The sequence below is a fragment of the Geotrypetes seraphini genome, chromosome 1 (genome assembly GCF_902459505.1).
Source record: "Geotrypetes seraphini chromosome 1, aGeoSer1.1, whole genome shotgun sequence".
NCBI classification, from domain to species: Eukaryota; Metazoa; Chordata; class Amphibia; order Gymnophiona; family Dermophiidae; genus Geotrypetes; species Geotrypetes seraphini.
Window position 1 is genome coordinate 119,516,906 of NC_047084.1, and position 17,890 is coordinate 119,534,795.

At 44.9% G+C, this 17,890-nt stretch overlaps 1 protein-coding gene across 5 annotated transcripts in view; it reads left to right on the forward strand.

The window, feature by feature from the left end:
* Nucleotides 1-12,703, forward strand: part of LOC117356937 (long-chain-fatty-acid--CoA ligase ACSBG2-like) — an 85,165-nt gene extending 72,462 nt beyond the window's left edge. For all 5 annotated transcript variants that reach the window (XM_033936935.1, XM_033936917.1, XM_033936927.1 and 2 more), the window contains 4 exons: nt 8-225; nt 1,843-1,982; nt 11,101-11,347; nt 12,132-12,703. In XM_033936935.1, the coding sequence (XP_033792826.1) occupies nt 8-225; nt 1,843-1,982; nt 11,101-11,347; nt 12,132-12,205 (679 nt within the window). In that variant the 3' untranslated portion in view covers nt 12,206-12,703. The remainder of the gene's footprint in view (nt 1-7; nt 226-1,842; nt 1,983-11,100; nt 11,348-12,131) is intronic.
* Nucleotides 12,704-17,890: the final 5,187 nt, after the last annotated feature.

Consider the following 17,890-nt stretch of genomic DNA (forward strand, 5'->3'; position numbering starts at 1 on the left):
TCCATAGCTGTGGCAAGGAGCTCCTGGGCTGCAAGATTCGAATTGATAAACCAGACAAAGATGGAAATGGGGAGGTTTGCTACTGGGGTCGAGATGTCTTCATGGGATACTTGAACATGAAGGAAAAGACTCTTGAGGCTTTGGATGAGGAAGGCTGGCTGCACTCGGGGGATATTGGGAAACTAGACCAACATGGCTTCCTCTACATCACTGGCAGAATTAAAGGTAAAAAGCAGCCTGGTCAGAGCCATATGGTAGAGTTCGATTGGGTGAGTTTGCAGCTCTTCAATTATCCCTCAGTTTCTTCAGTTAGCTTACAATAAGTTACTACTAGTCAGGTAGCATGTTTTCTTAGTTACTGCTCTTTATTCATGATTTTCTTCTCAAAATTTGAAATGTTTTTAGGATTGGGATGATATACTGTGCACATGGGGCTTCTAATCTGGATGAATCTTTAATAATCTGTGATAGACAAGCATTGGATCAGTTACCTGAAAAATTAGACCTCTTGGCAATACTTAAAATTCGATCCTGACATACAATGATAAGATAGAAGCTAATAGATATCGGTTAGGCAGCATTATACATAGAAACATGACGACAGATAAAGGTCAAATGGTCCATCCAGTCTGCCCATCTGCGGCATCCATCCACTATCTCCTCTTATCCCTATAGGCCAGTGTATCTCAAACTGTGTGCCTCCTGCGATTTCAAGTGTGCCACGGTACAATGGGGAGGCGAAGAGGCACCGGTGCCAGCTGACTGCCTACAGGATGTACTTCTCATGGCGAGAGGCACCTCTCCTTCTCTCTGGCCCTCTTCCCTTATGGCAAACCCCCCCCCCCCCCCTCCGGCGTCTCAGGGCCCACCTGGAGGGCCTTCACACACATGAGGACATGGGAGAAAAATCCTCAGATGGAGTCTTCCAGGTCAGGAGATTTTGAATGTCAATGAAATCTTTACCATCAGGAGCCTTCAGATCACCTGTCTTCCTGCTGTATAAATGAACATCAGAATAGCCTTCCTGGGTCAGACCAATGGTCCATCAAGCCCAGTAGCCCGTTCTCACAGTGGCCAATCCAGGTCACTAGTACCTGGCCAAAACCCAAGGAGTAGCAACATTCCATGCTACCGATCCAGGGCAAGCAGTGGCTTCCCCCATGTCTTTCTCAATAACAGACTATGGACTTTTCCTCCAGGAACTTGTCCAAACATTTCTTAAAACTAGCTACACTATCCGCTCTTACCACATCCTCTAACTATTCTCTGAGTGAAAAAATTTTCCTCCTATTGGTTTTAAAAGTATTTCCCTGTAACTTCATCGTGGGTCTCCTCGTCTTTGTCATTTTTGACAGAGTGAAATATTGATCCACTTGAATCCATTCTATTCCACTCAGGATTTTATAGAATAATCATATCTGGAATAATCTTGAAATAATGTGTCAATTGATTTGTTGATGAGTAATAATAATAATAATTTTATTTTTATATACCGCCAAAGCCATGAAAAGTTCGAGGCGGTTTACAACAAGAAGCGCTGGACAATCAGCGAAGAAAACTATATGTCATGTAAAAATGTAAAATGGTTTCAGTTTAACTGAGGTGAGAGTCAAGATGGGTGAAATATGTGGGAATGGGGATGAGATTTAATTTTCTGCTTGTCTATGGTTGCAATCAAAGCAGTCACAAGGGGTTGCAGTGGGAATTGAACCTAGGTCTCCTGGGTCTCAGGCCATTGCACTAACCAACAGGCTCCTCCTCCACTCTGCAAGCAGTATTGGTCTGAGCTCTGTGTTTATAGTACAAATTCCTTTTCCTAATCTGATTTCTGATTGCTTACAGAGCTAATCATTACATCAGGTGGTGAGAACATTCCACCCAGTCCAATTGAGAATAGTGTGAAGGAGGAGGTGCCGATCATTAGCAATGCCATGGTTATTGGAGATGAGAGGAAATTTCTGTCTCTGCTGATCACCCTGAAGGTGAGGAAAGAAAGTGCAGCTATGGGATCCTGGAGCATATGGAAACTCCCCCATCTTTTCTTTCTGAATATTCTGGTGCAACAAAATTGTAACCTTCTCATGTGTCCCATTTTCGGTTGTCGCAGTGGCGTACCTAGCATATGTGACATCCGGGGCCCATCATTTATTGACACCTCCCCCAGCAGTATGAAAAACATGATTTTTAGTAACAATCCACACGTCACACATGAATATCTAGGAAAAGGAGCATTTTACATACTGCAGTGAGCAGTAGTGCTGCCCGATTCATGATTCGAATCGATTCACCGATTCACTTCAGGTGAATCGATTCAAATTGATTTACCCCACCAAAAAATCAGCCTCACGATTCATTGACTGACCCTCCCCCCTCATCCCTAAAGCAGGAGCATCAGCGCTGCCTCTTGCTGTCCTGCCGCTCCTGCTTTAGAGGGCGAGTGGGGAGGGTCAGTCGGGAAGTGGCTTCCCTGCAGCAATTTACTGAAATTCAGCAGCCTGCCCTGCAGAAGATGATCGTTGGCTCTAGCGATCTTTGTAAGCTGCCATAGGTTGTCCGAGTTGTCTTCCCTCTGTCGCGGTCCCGCCCCTTCTCTGGCATCTTCTCTCTTTCTATTCCTATTCTAGAAACTTTATGCATCCCCCTTCCATTTTTCCTTTTACCCCCATTAGTCTGGCATCCATCTTCCTCCCTTACCTCCTCCAATGGTCTGTCATCTCTCCTCTCTTCTTCCCTTCCCTCTCCCACACCCACATGATCTGGCATTTCACTCTCTCCTCTCCCTCCCCCCTATGTCCATCAGTATCTGCCCCCTTTCTCTCCCTCAACCCAATTCCATGCAGTATCCTTCCCCCTTATGTCTCTTTCCCTGCAATTCCATCAGCATCTGCCCCTTTCTCTCCCTCCACCACGCTTCCATACCACTCTGACTCCCTTTCTCACCCTTCACCATGATTCCATACCACCCTGACCCCCTTTCTCATCCTTCACCATGATTCCAAACCACCCTGACCCCCCTTTGTCACCCTTCACCATGATTCAAAACCACCCTGACCCCCCTTTGTCACCCTCCACACCCTTCCATACCATCCTGACCCCCTTTGTCACCCTTCACCATGATTCCATATCACCCTGACCCCCCTTTGTCACCCTCCATACCCTTCCATATCACCCTGATCCCCTTTGTCACCCTTCACCATGATTCCATACCACCCTGACCCCCCTTTGTCACCCTTCACCATGATTCCATACCACCCTGACCCCCCTTTGTCACCCTTCACCATGATTCCATACCACCCTGACCCCCCTTTGTCACCCTTCACCATGATTCCATACCACCCTGACCCCCCTTTGTCACCCTTCACCATGATTCCATACCACCCTGACTCCCTTTCTCACCCTCCACACCCTTCCATGCCACCCTGACCTCCTTTCACCACCCTAATATGCTCCTTTCTTTCTCCATCCCAAAGGTCCTGCGATGACTGCTTCTGCTCCGGATGGAAGAGGTAAGTGACGTCGGAGGGGGCTGGGCCGGCAGACGCAGTTAGTTGCGGCAAGATCCCATGATGACTGCGGCTGCCGGTCTACACCCCCCCCCCAATGTCACCTCTTCCGGAACAGAGGCGGTAGACGGTGCAGTCATGGCGGGACCTTTGGTCACTTCAGCGCGGCTGCCGACTCTGCTCTAAGTACAGCAGCCGCACTTAGGTGCCATTTGCAGCAGCACGGGAGGTTCCGTATCCGGCCGGCTGTGCACCCCCTTGTAGTGTGCACCCGGGGCGGTCGCCCCCCCCCCCCCCCCCGCCCCTCCTTGGTACGCCACTGGGTTGTCGTCAAGGCATTTTGGGCCTAATTCTGTAAATGGTGCCTAACTTGATAGGTGTCGAGGGAGACATCACCTAGCGCATGCTGTTCAAAGTTAGGCGCCATATATAGTCACGCCTAGCGCCACCTAAATCAAATTAGGCACTGGTAGGTATCATCATGTTAGGTGCCAGGGTCCAAAAATCCAGTAGAGAAAAGATCTATTTTCAAATCGGTCCACCTTAGGCTGCTCCCGGTGCATCCCAGGATGAACCGGGAAGAGGAAGGCCTGTTATAAAAAGTCAGGCCTCCCGCCAGATTGTCATTGAAGGTATGCGGTTGTAGGGGAGGGGGTTTCAGGGTAGGGTGCCAGGGGTTCAGGAGGTGTGCCAGAGGTTAGAAGGTGCCACGGTTTGGGGTGGGGTGTCAGGGTTCAATGGGAGGAGGGAGTGGGTATTCCTCCTGCTGATTCTTCTTCGGAAGGTATCGGGGGGGATGTCAGGAGTTTGTGTGGATGTTGGGGGAGTGTCATGGGTCTTGGGGGGAGGGGTGTAGGGGAGGATACTCTGTGGAGGGGGCTGGGGGATCAGTGGCTGTAAGGGAGGGAGGGAGAGATGAATCTCACTGCCAGTTCATCTGATCCTAGGATAAAAAGAAAGAAAAGCACTTAATAATTATATAAACATACAACCCATGGCAAAATGTGGCATAGAACAAAATAGGGACTAACATGGATGTCCCCAAGAAATTTTAGAAAATATATAATGTACCTAACACAGGCAAGTTTCAATGTTTCTGTCCTCAATATTGTCTCTTCCCATACAAAATCACTATAAGGCACTATTTTTTTTTTCTAAACAGTAATTTTATTTTCAGTAAGAGGCAGGCATATTATAACTATGGGTGATCAGATCAAAGGACCTCCTATAATCTTTATATTAGTTCAGGCCCACATCCTGATTCCAAGTTTTCATCGCCTACGCCTGTCCCATCCTACCTAGAAAGCTACATCTGCAAGTGTGTGGTTTATAAATTATCATTAAACTAAAATATGTAATAGAAAAAAATAAAAAACCAAAAACACTAATCACAAAAATCCACTTGAGAAGAAGCAACACTTATCGTTAGATGGTATAAACCATGAACCAGTGCTGGTTGGAGATGTACAACTCCCAACGCCCCATTAGCAGGAAAAAGGGCATTTCAATCTGTGCAAAGCAGATCTTCCTCAGGGGGTAATAACCAGCATTGCTCCTCTGCACGACTCCGCTCACTTCTACAGCTGATCCTGGCAGGGGGAACCCGCATCAGCTGGGCTGGCAGGACTCCCAAAACTGGTTCAACTAATTGGGATTCCCCTGCCACGATCAGCTGATGGGAAGAATGATGGGGGTTTTTTCCCTCTGGGTGGTGGGAGGAGGTCATGTTTTAAACCCTCCAGTGGTCATCTTGTCAGTTTAGTCACCTTTGGGACACTTAGAAGCATGTAAAACAGGTCTAAGTAAGTTCCACCTAGGATATCTTGATAAAGCTTTGATTATTGCTGCAGGACGTCTAGGTTTAAGCCTGCCCGATGCCCGTCCATTCCACACTTCCCAACATGCCCCTTTGGGCACTTGGACATTCAGCAGCTTGGAAGTCCTGCTGGACATCCAGAAAGTTGGTTTCAATTATCGGCACTTGGACGTCCCAGCTATTAGGATCCAAGTAACTCTATACATGTTGACCAGGTAAGGAATTACAAAAGAAATAAGGTAGATAGGGGACTAAGGAGAGAATGTCAAACAGAGAGTGCTTTACAAAGTTGGTTGGGTTTGGATTTAAATGCAGCTTCAAAAAAGTGGGCTTTCAGCATGGATTTGAATACCACCAGAGATGGAGCCCGACATACTGAGTCAGGCAGGTTGTTCCAAGCATTCGGCACAGCCAGGTAGAAGGGACAGAATCAGAAGTTGGCAGCAGAGGAGTAGGGTACCAATATGAGATGCTTATCGATGAACAGAGTTCCCAGGGTAGAGTATAAAGAGAGATAAGAGAGATACTGAGGAACAGTAAATGAATACACTTACATTACATTAGTGATTTCTATTCCGCCATTACCTTGCGGTTCAAGGCAGATTGCATACGAGTTGTCAGGACATTTAGGAGTACATTAGGCGTTGCCTGGACATTTTTGTAGGTGCTAAAGAGTGAAGCGGGTTAGTTAGTTAGTTAGTGTGTTAGTTAGTCATTATAGAGTTCTTGAATAGCAGGGTTTTTATTTCTTTTCAGAAGGTTTTGTAGTCTGCGGTTGAGATCAGTAAGTTGGAGAGTTGGTGGTCTAGTTTTGCTGCTTGGGTGGTCAATAAGAGGAGTTTGAACTGTATGCAGAAATGGATAAGGAGCCAGTGAAGCGACTTGAGGAAAGGGGTGCAGAATTCTGAACAGATTGAAAATGAGAGATGGCTTAGCGGAAGGCCAATAAGAAGCAGGTTGCAGTAGTCTAGGCAAAAGGTGATGAGGGTCTTGGCAATGCGCTCAGAAAGGAAAAGCCAGATTTTAGCGACATTGTAGAGAAAGAAACAACAGATTGTGGCAGTCTGTGGGATATGCGAAGAGAAGGAAAGAGATAAGTCAAAGATGACCCCCGAGGTTGCAAGCTGGTGAGACAGGGAAGATGAGAGAATTACCCACTGAAATGGAGAAAAGTGAGAGGTGGTTTTAGGAGGAAAGATAAGGAGCTCAGTCTTGGCCATGTTTAATTTTAGATGGTGGCAAGACATCCGGGTAGCAATGTCAGACAGATAGGTGAGAAATGGGCCTGAATTCCCATAGAAATTTCAGGTGTAGAAAGGTAGACTTGTAAGTCGTCAGCATAGAGGTAATACTGGAAGACATGGAGATTAGAGCACCAAGGAAAGAAGTCTAGATAGAAAAAAGAAAGGTCCCAGGAGAAAGCACTGGGGTACACCAATCGATAGCGGTAAGGTGATGAGGTTGCCCATTCCAGATGGGAGACTTTTGACCAGTCCTGGTTTAAAATTACATCCCCAAGCAGTGTAGTATTTGTAGTCCATGATTTTCTCCATTGAAATCAGTGCTGCAGATCCCATAATGAACCAGGATAAGGTTGACAGAAATCCAGTTCTGGCCAAAAAGTCTCCCTTCTGGGGGTGGGGGATATGGTGATCAGTAGACGGGTGGGACGGGATCAGAGGAACTGTTAGTGAGTTTGGAGGAGGAAAGAAAATGTGCAGTTTCCTCTTCAGGGATTTCAGAGAAGGAAGAAAAGGTGGCAGGGGTCGATGGAGGAGGGAGAGGTGGAGTCAATTAATTCGAGAAATCAAGGTTAATCTTGTGAACCTTGAGCCATAGCCTGGGGAGAAAGCAAAGGAGGAGTCGGATGAGGGCACTTTGAGTTGAGCATGACAAGGAAACAGTGAAGGTTGGTTTCAAGAGAATTGGTCAAACGGATATAGTAATCTTATTTCACAAGCAAAAGGGCTAATTGGAAAGAGATCATCAGGAATCTGAAGTGCTTAAATCAGCGTGAGCACAGGATTTCAGCCATTGACGTTCTGCAGATCAGGCACAGGAACATAAGTAGTGGATCTTAGAGGTCAGCAAGGGCACACATGACATGGAGGAGTGAGGGTATCGAGAGCAGAGGAGAAGAAACTGCCTCATTGACAGACTTACATAGTGTAGTGTTTGAAAGGAGGGGAAAGACAGTGGTGGAGAGTGTATGGGTCAGTGTTCTACCACACTATGTCATACTGTTCACCACTATCCTCCTATGCCATATTTACCATACTGTGTAAAGCACACAGTCTGCTATGCTACAACCTCTCTCTCACGCCATGTTTGCCATTCCATGTCCTCCATGCTGTGTTTCATCATGCACGCTTGCCGAACCATATTCACCACGCTGTGTCTCACCAGGCTGTTAGCTGTTTTGCCATCTTGTCTAAGTTTACCATGCTATCTGTTACCATAATAGGTCTGAGAATGCAGCACCGTGGTTGGAGCTACAGCCTAGGCACCCTGTGGTGGTGCGTGCCGGCCCACGCTGCTCCTTGTGATCCTGGGCGGGTCACTTTCTCCCCCATTGCCCCAGGTACATTAGATAGACTGTGAGCCCACTGGGACAGACTGGGAATTATGCTCGAGCACCTGAATAAATTCATGTAAACCGTTCTGAACTCCCCTGGGAGAATGGTGTAGAAATTTGAATGAATAAGCTGAGCGAGTGGAGGGTGAGGGGCTGTGGGATGGTTATGGAAATGGATAAGAGAAGCCAAGAAAGGGATGGGTGGGAAAGGGGGTCTGCATTCGCATTAGAGCCTGTTGATTCAACTGTCTGTCTAAGCTTTATTTTCTCTCTCTTGGAGTTAACGCTCTACTTTTTAGAAAATGTAAATTACAGCCTTTGGTATCTGGGTAGAGAGAGAAAAAAGATGGCTGGACTTGGGTATTTGTCCAAACAATTCTCTGTGTGTGTGTTCTCATACGTTACTGTCTAATGACAGAAATAAAGAAAGTTTGATTTAAGAAACGGTTTAAAATGTAGAAGAGTGAATGCGGATGGTCCATAACAGGCAGAATTGAACCCGAGGTCTCCAACTCAAACCCTTTGCAGGGCCACATTGGGGATTTATAGGGACTTGGAGGGCTGCAGAAAAAGAGTTAATGTCAGCTTTGCATGAGGTAAAACTCATTATGGTTTATAAATCTTTCCTTAATTGCTTCTGATAGTGAAGTTTAGATAGTGTTTCACTTTCTGCATGTTGCACTGCTTTCAGCTGATCAGAAGCAATTAAGGAAAGATTTAGAAACTATAAAGAGTTTTACCTCCTGCAAAATTATAATTTAGATTCTAATCTAAAGTATCAACTGCAAGAGACAAGATTTTGGTGGAGTCGTCTAGGGGAGAATCAATAGCCGACTTGTGCCTTAAGTGTCCGGTGGTCGTGTCTGCAACTGCCTTCAGCTCTCACCTCCTCCAGCACTTGAGACAACCGCCATATTACATCAAGCAGTCACCACCAGGAGAGGTGCCGAATTTCACGAGAGTTCACGAGATTACATAAGAACATAAGAAATGCCGCTGCTGGGTCAGACCTGTGGTCCATCGTGTCTAGCAATTCGCTCACACGGCGGCCCTTAGGTCAAAGACCAGCGCCCTAACTGAGACTAGCCTTACCTGCGTACGTTCTGGTTCAGCAGGAACTGGTCTAACTTTGTCTTGAATCCCTGGAGGGTGTTTTCCCTTATAACAGCCACCGGATTCAGATTTCTCTGGTTTCAGATTTCTCCCACTCTCTGGGTAAAGAACTTCCTTAAGTTTGTACAGAATCTATCCCCCTTTTAACTTCAGAGAGTGCCCTCTCGTTCTCTCTACCTTAGAGAGGGTGAACAACCTGTCTTTATCTACTAAGTCTATTCCCTTCATTATCTTGAATGTTTCGATCATGTCCCCTCTCAGTTTCCCCTGAACTGCCTCCAATGGTTACCTTATGTTCTGGAACATTGCCCACCTCACTGCTGTAACCTCATGCAAGAGCTTTCCTGCATCTGTATGCGATTGTCCTCTCCACGCCACCTCACAATCACATACGGACTCAAGAAAGCGCTTGCGTGAGGTTACAGCAGTGAGGTGGGCGAAGTTCCAGAACAATGGTAACATACCCAGGGCCTCAAAATAGTACCTGGCTTGCCGCAATTTTGACACCACTGAGCTAGACTGAAGGATGAAATGCCTTTTCTTCCAGAGAGATAATAAGCTATAATGCTCTCAGAGAAGAAGGTTGAGTCATTTGCTCATAGACACAGTTTATAAAACCAAACTTTAAGGCTGGGAATATAAAAGGAAGCCAACTGGGCATGCTCCTCTGTAGCTGTAGAGGGCGGTGCCTGGCAACAGACACCAAAAAGGGGTGGGCTTATGATGTCACTTTTGTTGTCATCATCAAAATGGATGAGGCTTGGGCGGAGAGTGGTCAGGTCTAAGGTGAATCCTCCATTCTGATTGGCTGATGTGCCCAGAAGTAGGTGTGCTCACTTGTCAAAAATATGTAAATTAGGTTTGATAAAAAGGGGTGAACCTGTACTACTCGGGTTTGCCTTTTGATGCAAAGCACAAGTTAACTTATCATACACAACAATTCACTCACGATCCCACCCTCTGATCACTGAGCATTTCAAATTACTGTGACATTAAATGTTCTACTCAAGTAATCTCCCCTTCATAGACTCAACTATGTAACCAGCCCCCTAAATTGTAATTTCCCCGTAAAGGTCCAGTTTTTCTTCTGATGTAATCCTCAAATTTCTACCCATCCCTTAAGTTCTCCCAAAGACTCAATTTATATAACCAGATCCCTAAACTGTAATTTTTCCTGGAAATGTCCAGTTATCTTCTGATGTAATCCGCCTAGAACTGCAAGGTACAAGCGGAATAGAAGTCACTAATGTAATGTAATCATGTACATGGTTTTTGCATTCCCATGGTCTAGAGTAAACATTCAGGCTTTCATGTTGGTATGTTCTGGTACACCAGCTTGGTTCAATAATGCTGACAACCCAGTTCTCTAATATTAAAAACAGTTTTAGACTGGTCTGAAAGTGCCAAATTAGGCCTAACTTTCCTATACCTTTACAGCAACCAAACTACACCAAAACTAATTATAACAGAAGGCTTGGAACTACAGGGCAGTTAGACTGACCTCTGTGGTGAGTAAACTAATAGAACACTCCTTTAAAAAGTATATTTTATTTATTGAAATTTTCAACTTTTCAGGACAAGTTATAAGTTAGGCTTGGAACTGTCACCAAAACTAGAAATAAGTATATATTAAAATAATAATAATAATACAAAGGTCAGTTTCCTGTAAGACCATAAAAAAGAGATATTCTGGAAAACAGGCTACAGATTCCAACACATACTAACAATAGCTGTACTTATCCAGGTGTCCCTGGACAGCAAAGTCCATCTAATCAGCCTATTCCAGCCATTCCAACTTGGGGCATTATAACCAGTCAATAGCTCTCCAGAAATACTTTCAGCTGATTGGGATCAAGGATGTATCCTGTCTCTCCTCAGCAGAACGCCTTTTTTGAATCCCCCACCCCATTCCACTCAAATAACGTGTGCCTGTCTTTATGGTGACTATCTCTTGCCCTATGTCTACCTTTGACTGAAAGACAGACATCTTGGAAGAAGGGGATAATGATGCTTCCTTATTGCTTCATTAGCTGCTTGCTTCCTCTGAGTGATGATGTTGGACAATGTAACCGTACTCTTTCCTTTCTTCTCAGTGCAACATAGATCGAAAAACCGGGGAACCCCAGGATGAATTAAACCTAGAAGCTGTCCAATTCTGCCAGGAGCTGGGCAGCAGGGCCACACGTGTGTCTGAGGTGATCGGCTCAAAGGACCCAGTCATCTACAAAGCCATCCAGGAGGGAATAGAACGAGTGAATGAAAGAGCTGTGTCCAATGCCCAGAAGATACAAAAATGGACTATTCTGGACAAAGATTTCTCAGTGGTTGGAGGAGAAATAGGTCGGTGCTCATATCTCATGGATGGGGGGGAGTTATTCGAGTGCTCATTGTGTCCCAGGGGCTATTAGGCCATAGGGAAGCTAGTCAGGATTTCATTGTTTTTCTGACGATAAATGCTATGGATAAGATGATTTGTTATGGGCAACTGTACAGTATGTTGTGTTGCTAATGGCTGCCATGGGCTAGAAGGAACATTAGAATTGCAATAGAGGGACAGACTGAAGGTCGATCAAGCCCAGTATCCTGTTTCCAACAGTGGCCAATTCAGGTCACAAGTACCTGGCAAGATCCCAAGGACTAAAACAGATTTTATGATGCTTATCTGAGGAATAAACAGTGGATTTTCCCAAGCCATTTCAATAATGGTTTATGGACTTTTGTTTTAGGAAATTATCCAAACCTTTTTCTCCAGTTTGTTGTAAATCTACTACGTAGTAGCTTCATCACATGCCTTCTAGTCCTAGCATTTTAAAAAACTAAACAAGTGATTCAAGCTGTATGATTAGTCTGTTTCTGCAGTTTCTTCGTCTCTTGGGGGTGGGATATGGACTGTGTGGAGAAAGTCATTAGGAAAGACAATAGACAAATAAGTTTGTCACTATGGGAAGAGAGGATCCGAGTTATGAAGGGACGTCCTTCCCATGGTTCTAGAGCAGAGTTATGAAGGGACGTCCTTCCCATGGTTCTAGAGCAGAGTTAAGAAGGGACATCCACCGCATGGTTCTAGCGCTCTTCCAGTTTCTAGTTACTTCCTCTCTGATTTTGTCTTTTGCCTTCTCTCCAGGTCCAACTATGAAACTGAGGCGACACATTGTGCTACAACTCTACCAGGATACGATTGATGCCTTCTACAAATAGTGATGCTTTATTCGGTGAAGCAAAATTAGGTCTCTGAATATGAAGAATTTCGGACTTTTTTGCAATATTCCACTGTAACCTTTCTGCCCTATGCTGGGTCCTGGGCCTATTGAAGTTCATTGATGTATCCTCCAACCCTTTTACTTTTTTATATTATTAAGACAACAGCCATAAATCATGCTCAGAAGAGAAAGGCAACTGTAGTAAATCTGAAATGCCAGAACATTCTTGGGTAGATTACTACTACTACTACTACTACTACTATGTATTATTTCTATAGTGGTACCAGACGCATGCAGTGCTGTACATTATACACACAAGAGTCAATCCCTGCTCAAAAGAGCTTACAATCTAATTATGACAAACAGGTCAACAAGGGTCAATCTATGCACACTGCTCAGGTAGGGAATTATAAAAGGAATGAGGAGGCGGATAGGGAATGACAAACTTGTTGAAAAGAAAGTCTTGGAGCTGATTCCTGAATTTAGACAAGGAAGATTCCAGAAAGAAAAAAAAATCCCAAAAGGTTGGAGCAAGAAACTCAAAGGGAGTCTTATGGGAAATCCCTAGCCTGGTTTTAGAAGAAGGAGCGACCACCAGAGTACAAGAAGGGGCTTAAGGAGGGAGAGAATTAAACACTGACATGAATCTGAATGGAACTCCAAAAAGCTAAGAACGGTATTGTAAACTTCAAGCAGTGGAAAATAGGAGGAATGCACATACACTCTTGAGAAATATTTGACGCCTAGAACAGCCCCCAGAGAGTGGACCAATAGGGCCAGATTCTCAGGCTGGCGCTGTTCGCAGTGGCCGACTAAAAAAGCAGCGCTGGTCATGCGTCAATCATATAATGGCACTAATTTGAGAATCACGACGACGGAGATGCCTTAGGTCACTTCCAGCATTAACCATGGCTTCTGTGACCTTAGGCATCCTTAAGCTCCTCTGTAGTCGGAAAAATGGCGCCATTCCTGGAGGCGCCTCCATTTTTATTTTTAAATGACACGGTGAGTTCCTGTACCAATTAAAATGAATTAAGCCAATTAAGTTAGGCAGTGGTAAGGCGCCCACTGCTGCATAACTTAGAACGCCATTTGTACATCTGGGCTATAGGGGCCCTTTTGCTAAGCTGTGTTAAGAAGCGGCCAGTGTTTCTACGCTGAGCTGCAAAATGGCCACGTGCTCATTTCCCTCTTGGCCTATGGCCCTTACCACCAGTGGCCTAGTGAGGGTGAGAGGCGCCCCTCCCTCGTCCTCTTCTCCGCCACACAAGCATGCCCCTTCCCTTCCCCGGTACCGCTAACTTTCCAGGCACGAACAGCATTACAAACTTGCTGCTCGCATCAGCGTCGTTAGCTCTCCCTCTGATGTCACTTCCTAGGTGCAGGGCTCGGAAGTGACGGAGGGAGAGCCGATGTAGGCGCAAGGTTGGAGTTCCTGCTCACGCCCTGAAGAGCTAGAGGTGGGGAATGAAGGTGTGCGCGTGGCAGGGGGAGGAGTGGAAAGAAGCCAGGGGGCAGAAAGGAAGATGGGCACCAGCGCCCCCGCCAGGTAGGCATCCGGAGTGGACTGCCCCCCATTACTACATCACTACTTACCACCACCTGTTTTGTAGGCAGTAAAGGCTCCCACATTAACCCTGTATTAATTGATTAGCAAAAGGCACGCTTAAGCTCCGCCTTCAAAATGGCCTCCTGCACTACAAAATACAATCTAATTTTTAGCACATGAGTAGCACACACCAATCCCACAACTACTCCAGGTTAGTAAAAGGATCCCTAAAACAGTTAAGAGAACTGAAAAAATAGTGGAAGGAAGTTGCAAAGAGGTATCGGTAAAGTCTGCAGAATCGGGAATTGGCAAATTAGATGAGTCTCGTTTTATATTTCTAGAAGAATACCCTGTTGTCTGTGTTTTGGGCTTTGATTTTATATTTTTGTTCGTTAAAATTTAATAAAAACTGTAAATCAAAAAATGTATTTTGCTTGTGCTCTTTATCCACCTTAAAATTGTTAAGAGTGGCGTCCCTAACCCAACCCTCCCTGCTAAGATTATCGTCAAGCTGCCAGACATTGAGGTTTCAATGTGTAGACATCACTTCTTATTTGTAGATCATCTTGAGAGCTGAGAATTAAATAACAAACTTAATAAATACGATCGCCTCATTGGTTCTCTACCATCCACAGTCATCTGGAGGAAGAACTGGTCATGGAAATGATAACTCATCGAATCTGTTCCAGATGACTTGAGGATGATACAGCAAGGTAACAATCATCAAAAGAACCAAATGGCCACCTTCCCTCAATTTGTGAGTCTACTGTAACTAGCAAACTGTCCACCCTCCATTAACCCATCCAGACTAGGAGGCAAAGCAGAGCTACTGGATTCAAATACTGGTGGTTAGGCAGTGAACAAAACTCCAGACTCAAATATATTCCTTCCAACTGAATTATTAGTGCAAGTTTTTTTTTATTACTGAGCAAATCGAATTCCATTGAAAATGTATACAATATAAAGGAGTCCTAGGCCCAATTGTAGCACAGAGTTTGGAGAAGACTAAGGAATAACTTTCCATTTCCCCATCTTCACCCCCAAATTGGGGAACTTAAAAGTAATAAATGTATCGGAGTATGGAAAACTAAAAACAGTACCTTCGGTTTCTGGGTCTCACTGCATTTTTGTCAGGTAGAAACCGATGTTTCTGCCACCATGCTGTGGCTTTCTTCAGGGTGTGCTCTGAAGTCTGCTGTGTGACTTTGGAAATAGTGGGTTCACTGACCTGGTTGGGAACAAGGCAGTCCACCAATTTGAATTTTGGCGGGAAAGTCAGTTGGTCAGAAATATGAATTTTGTTGTGAAAGTCCATAGAATGGAAAAGTCTCTGGTAGGTTTAAAGATGTTCTCCCCGTGGAACTGGGTTAGATGTTCTCTCAGGGTTTCTGCAGCTGGCATTGTGCTTGTTGCAGGTTTCTGGGTCTCACTTTGTATTTACAAAGTCAAACTGCAGACTTCAGATCATGCCCATAAGAAAACCACAGCATGGTAGCTGAAACGTCGGTTTCTACCTGAAAAGACACAGCGCTACCTGGAAACCTGCAACAAGCACAATGGCAGCTGTGGAAACCCTGAGAGAAAATCAAAGTTTTTTTAGTTTGAATATTAATCTGATCACCATGTTTTGTATGATCTGTAGTTTGTTCAGGAGAGTAGAGTTTAGACCCTCATCAAGGGAGTTGCAGTAATCTAGCTCAGACAGTATAAGCATTTGTGTTAGTATGGCAAAGTGGCTCTATTGAAAAAATGGTCGGATAAGTCTTGACGTTGGTTCTCCGGCGAGGGGGGGGAAGGGAGGGGGGACTGTATGAATGGGGAGCATGAGAGGGGTTTGCCCAATTGTTTGACTGCTTTGTGTTGGTTGGTATGTGTGTTGTTTCATGTGTGGGATATTCTAGGGGTGGGATGAAACATCTTCAAAACATTATGAGACTATCAGGAGAGGCAGGCTGTTTTTGCTCTTCGCCAGTCTTGGGTTTTGTTGGAATATCTTGCACTTTTGTTGCTGACTGTTGCGCCTTTGTACTGCTTGCCAGTGTTTGCACTTTTACTGTGTAATTTAGGACCCATGCTTGTTTTCTCTTGTGATCTCATAAGTACATAAGTACATAAGTAGTCGCCTCCGCCGGGGCAGACCAGAGGTCCATCCAGCCCAGCGGTCCGCTCACGCGGCGGCCCATCAGGCATATTGCCTGGTCAGCGGTCCCTGACTAATTTTATTGCCTACCTCTACACTTATCTCTAAACCTTCCACTGCTCTTATCTGTACCCCTCAATCCCTTTGTCTTCCAGGAACCTATCCAGGTCATCCTTGAAACCCTGTACTGTGCTATTTCTTATCACGGCCTCCGGAAGGGTGTTCCATGTGTCCACCACCCTCTGTGTGAAAAAGTACTTCCTTGCGTTTGTTTTAAACCTGTCCCCCTTCAATTTCATCGAGTGACCCCTTGTTCTTGTGGTTTCTTTCAAATTGAAAAATCTATCTTTGTCAACCTTTTCGATGCCCCTCAGGATCTTGAAGGTCTCTATCATATCTCCTCTGAGTCTCCGCTTTTCCAGGGAGAACAGCCCCAGCTTCTTCAGTCTGTCAGTGTATGTAAGGTTTTCCATACCCTTAATCAGTTTAGTTGCTCTTCTCTGGACTCCCTCAAGCATTGCCATGCCCTTTTTGAGGTACGGTGACCAGTACTGTACACAGTATTCCAGATGCGGGCGCACCATAGCCCGGTACAGTGGCAGGATGACTTCCTTCGTTCTGGTCGAGATACCCTTCTTAATGATACCTAACATTTGGTTTGCTTTCCTCGAGGCTGTGGCGCACTGTGCCGACGCCTTCAATGTCGTGTCTACCATCACTCCCAAGTCTCTTTCCAGATTACTGACCCCTAGCATTGATCCCCCCATTTTGTAAGTGAACATCGGGTTCCTTCTCCCTATATGCATGACCTTGCATTTCCCTACATTGAAGCTCATTTGCCACTTTTTCGCCCATTCTTCCAATGTCGTAAGATCCCTTTGGAGATTCTCGCAGTCAACCGTGGTTTCAACCTTGCTGAATAGTTTGGTGTCATCTGCGAATTTGATGACCTCGCATTTTGTTCCCGCCTCCAGGTCGTCAATGAATATGTTAAACAGGAGCGGTCCCAGCACCGATTCCTTGAGGAATCATCTCTTTAATAAAAATGATGTTAAAAAAAAAAAAGATGTTTTCCCTTAAGTTGGATACTTGAGATTGATATGATAGGGTGGAGTTGTGTATGACTCCAAGGATCAATGTCATGCTTATTCATGCGTATCCCATCTATCCATGTATATTCATTATGACTGGCTGGGTGTGTCCTGGGTTCAGAATCCCTGCTTTAGAATAAAGTTGATATAATTTACTGCTGTGGAAATTCTACTCAAAATTTGGAAAATTCTCTGCACTATATTTTTAAAATTTTGCACATTTTGTTTGTAATTTTTTGGGTGCAGAATTCCCCTTTCAAAGGGCACATTGGCACTTTGGTCTGCCATCTGCAGGTTCCAAATACCTGCCCATCTGTGGGAATGGGTATTTTAAGTCGGGATTGGGGGAGCATATATTTAAGGAAGAGCAACAGAAGGGCTTATGCTTAGTGCAGCATGTGCAGGAGAATGCAGAAACTGATATTCTGAGTTTTGATACGTTGAAGGACCAATACGGCCTTTCCTCTTTGGACTAGTTCTCATACCAACAGATGCACCACTAGGTCATTTCATTGATGTGTGATGATCTGGTGGGCATGATACAAGATGGCCTTTAAGTGCTGTGAGTGAAGAGATCTTTGAGTATTATAAGGCCGCTATGAGAGATTTTAAACATTCTTCCTTATGCAATGCTATCAGTAAGTGGGAAAGGGATTTTGGAGAGGGTTGTTATTCTGAGGAAGACCCAAGGTAGGGTGTAAAAAAAAAAGCTGTAATTTGGTGGAAAATATCCAGTAGGAAGTTCATTTTGAGATGCTACATTGTTTATATATTCATCCCATGAGGACTCCTAAGATGGAAACAGTCATCGGGGACTTGTATGAAATGTGTGGAGGAGGGGGGACCTTAAAACATGTTCTATGGGCCTGTCCCAGAATCGAGTTTTTGGGAAGCTCTATGGGC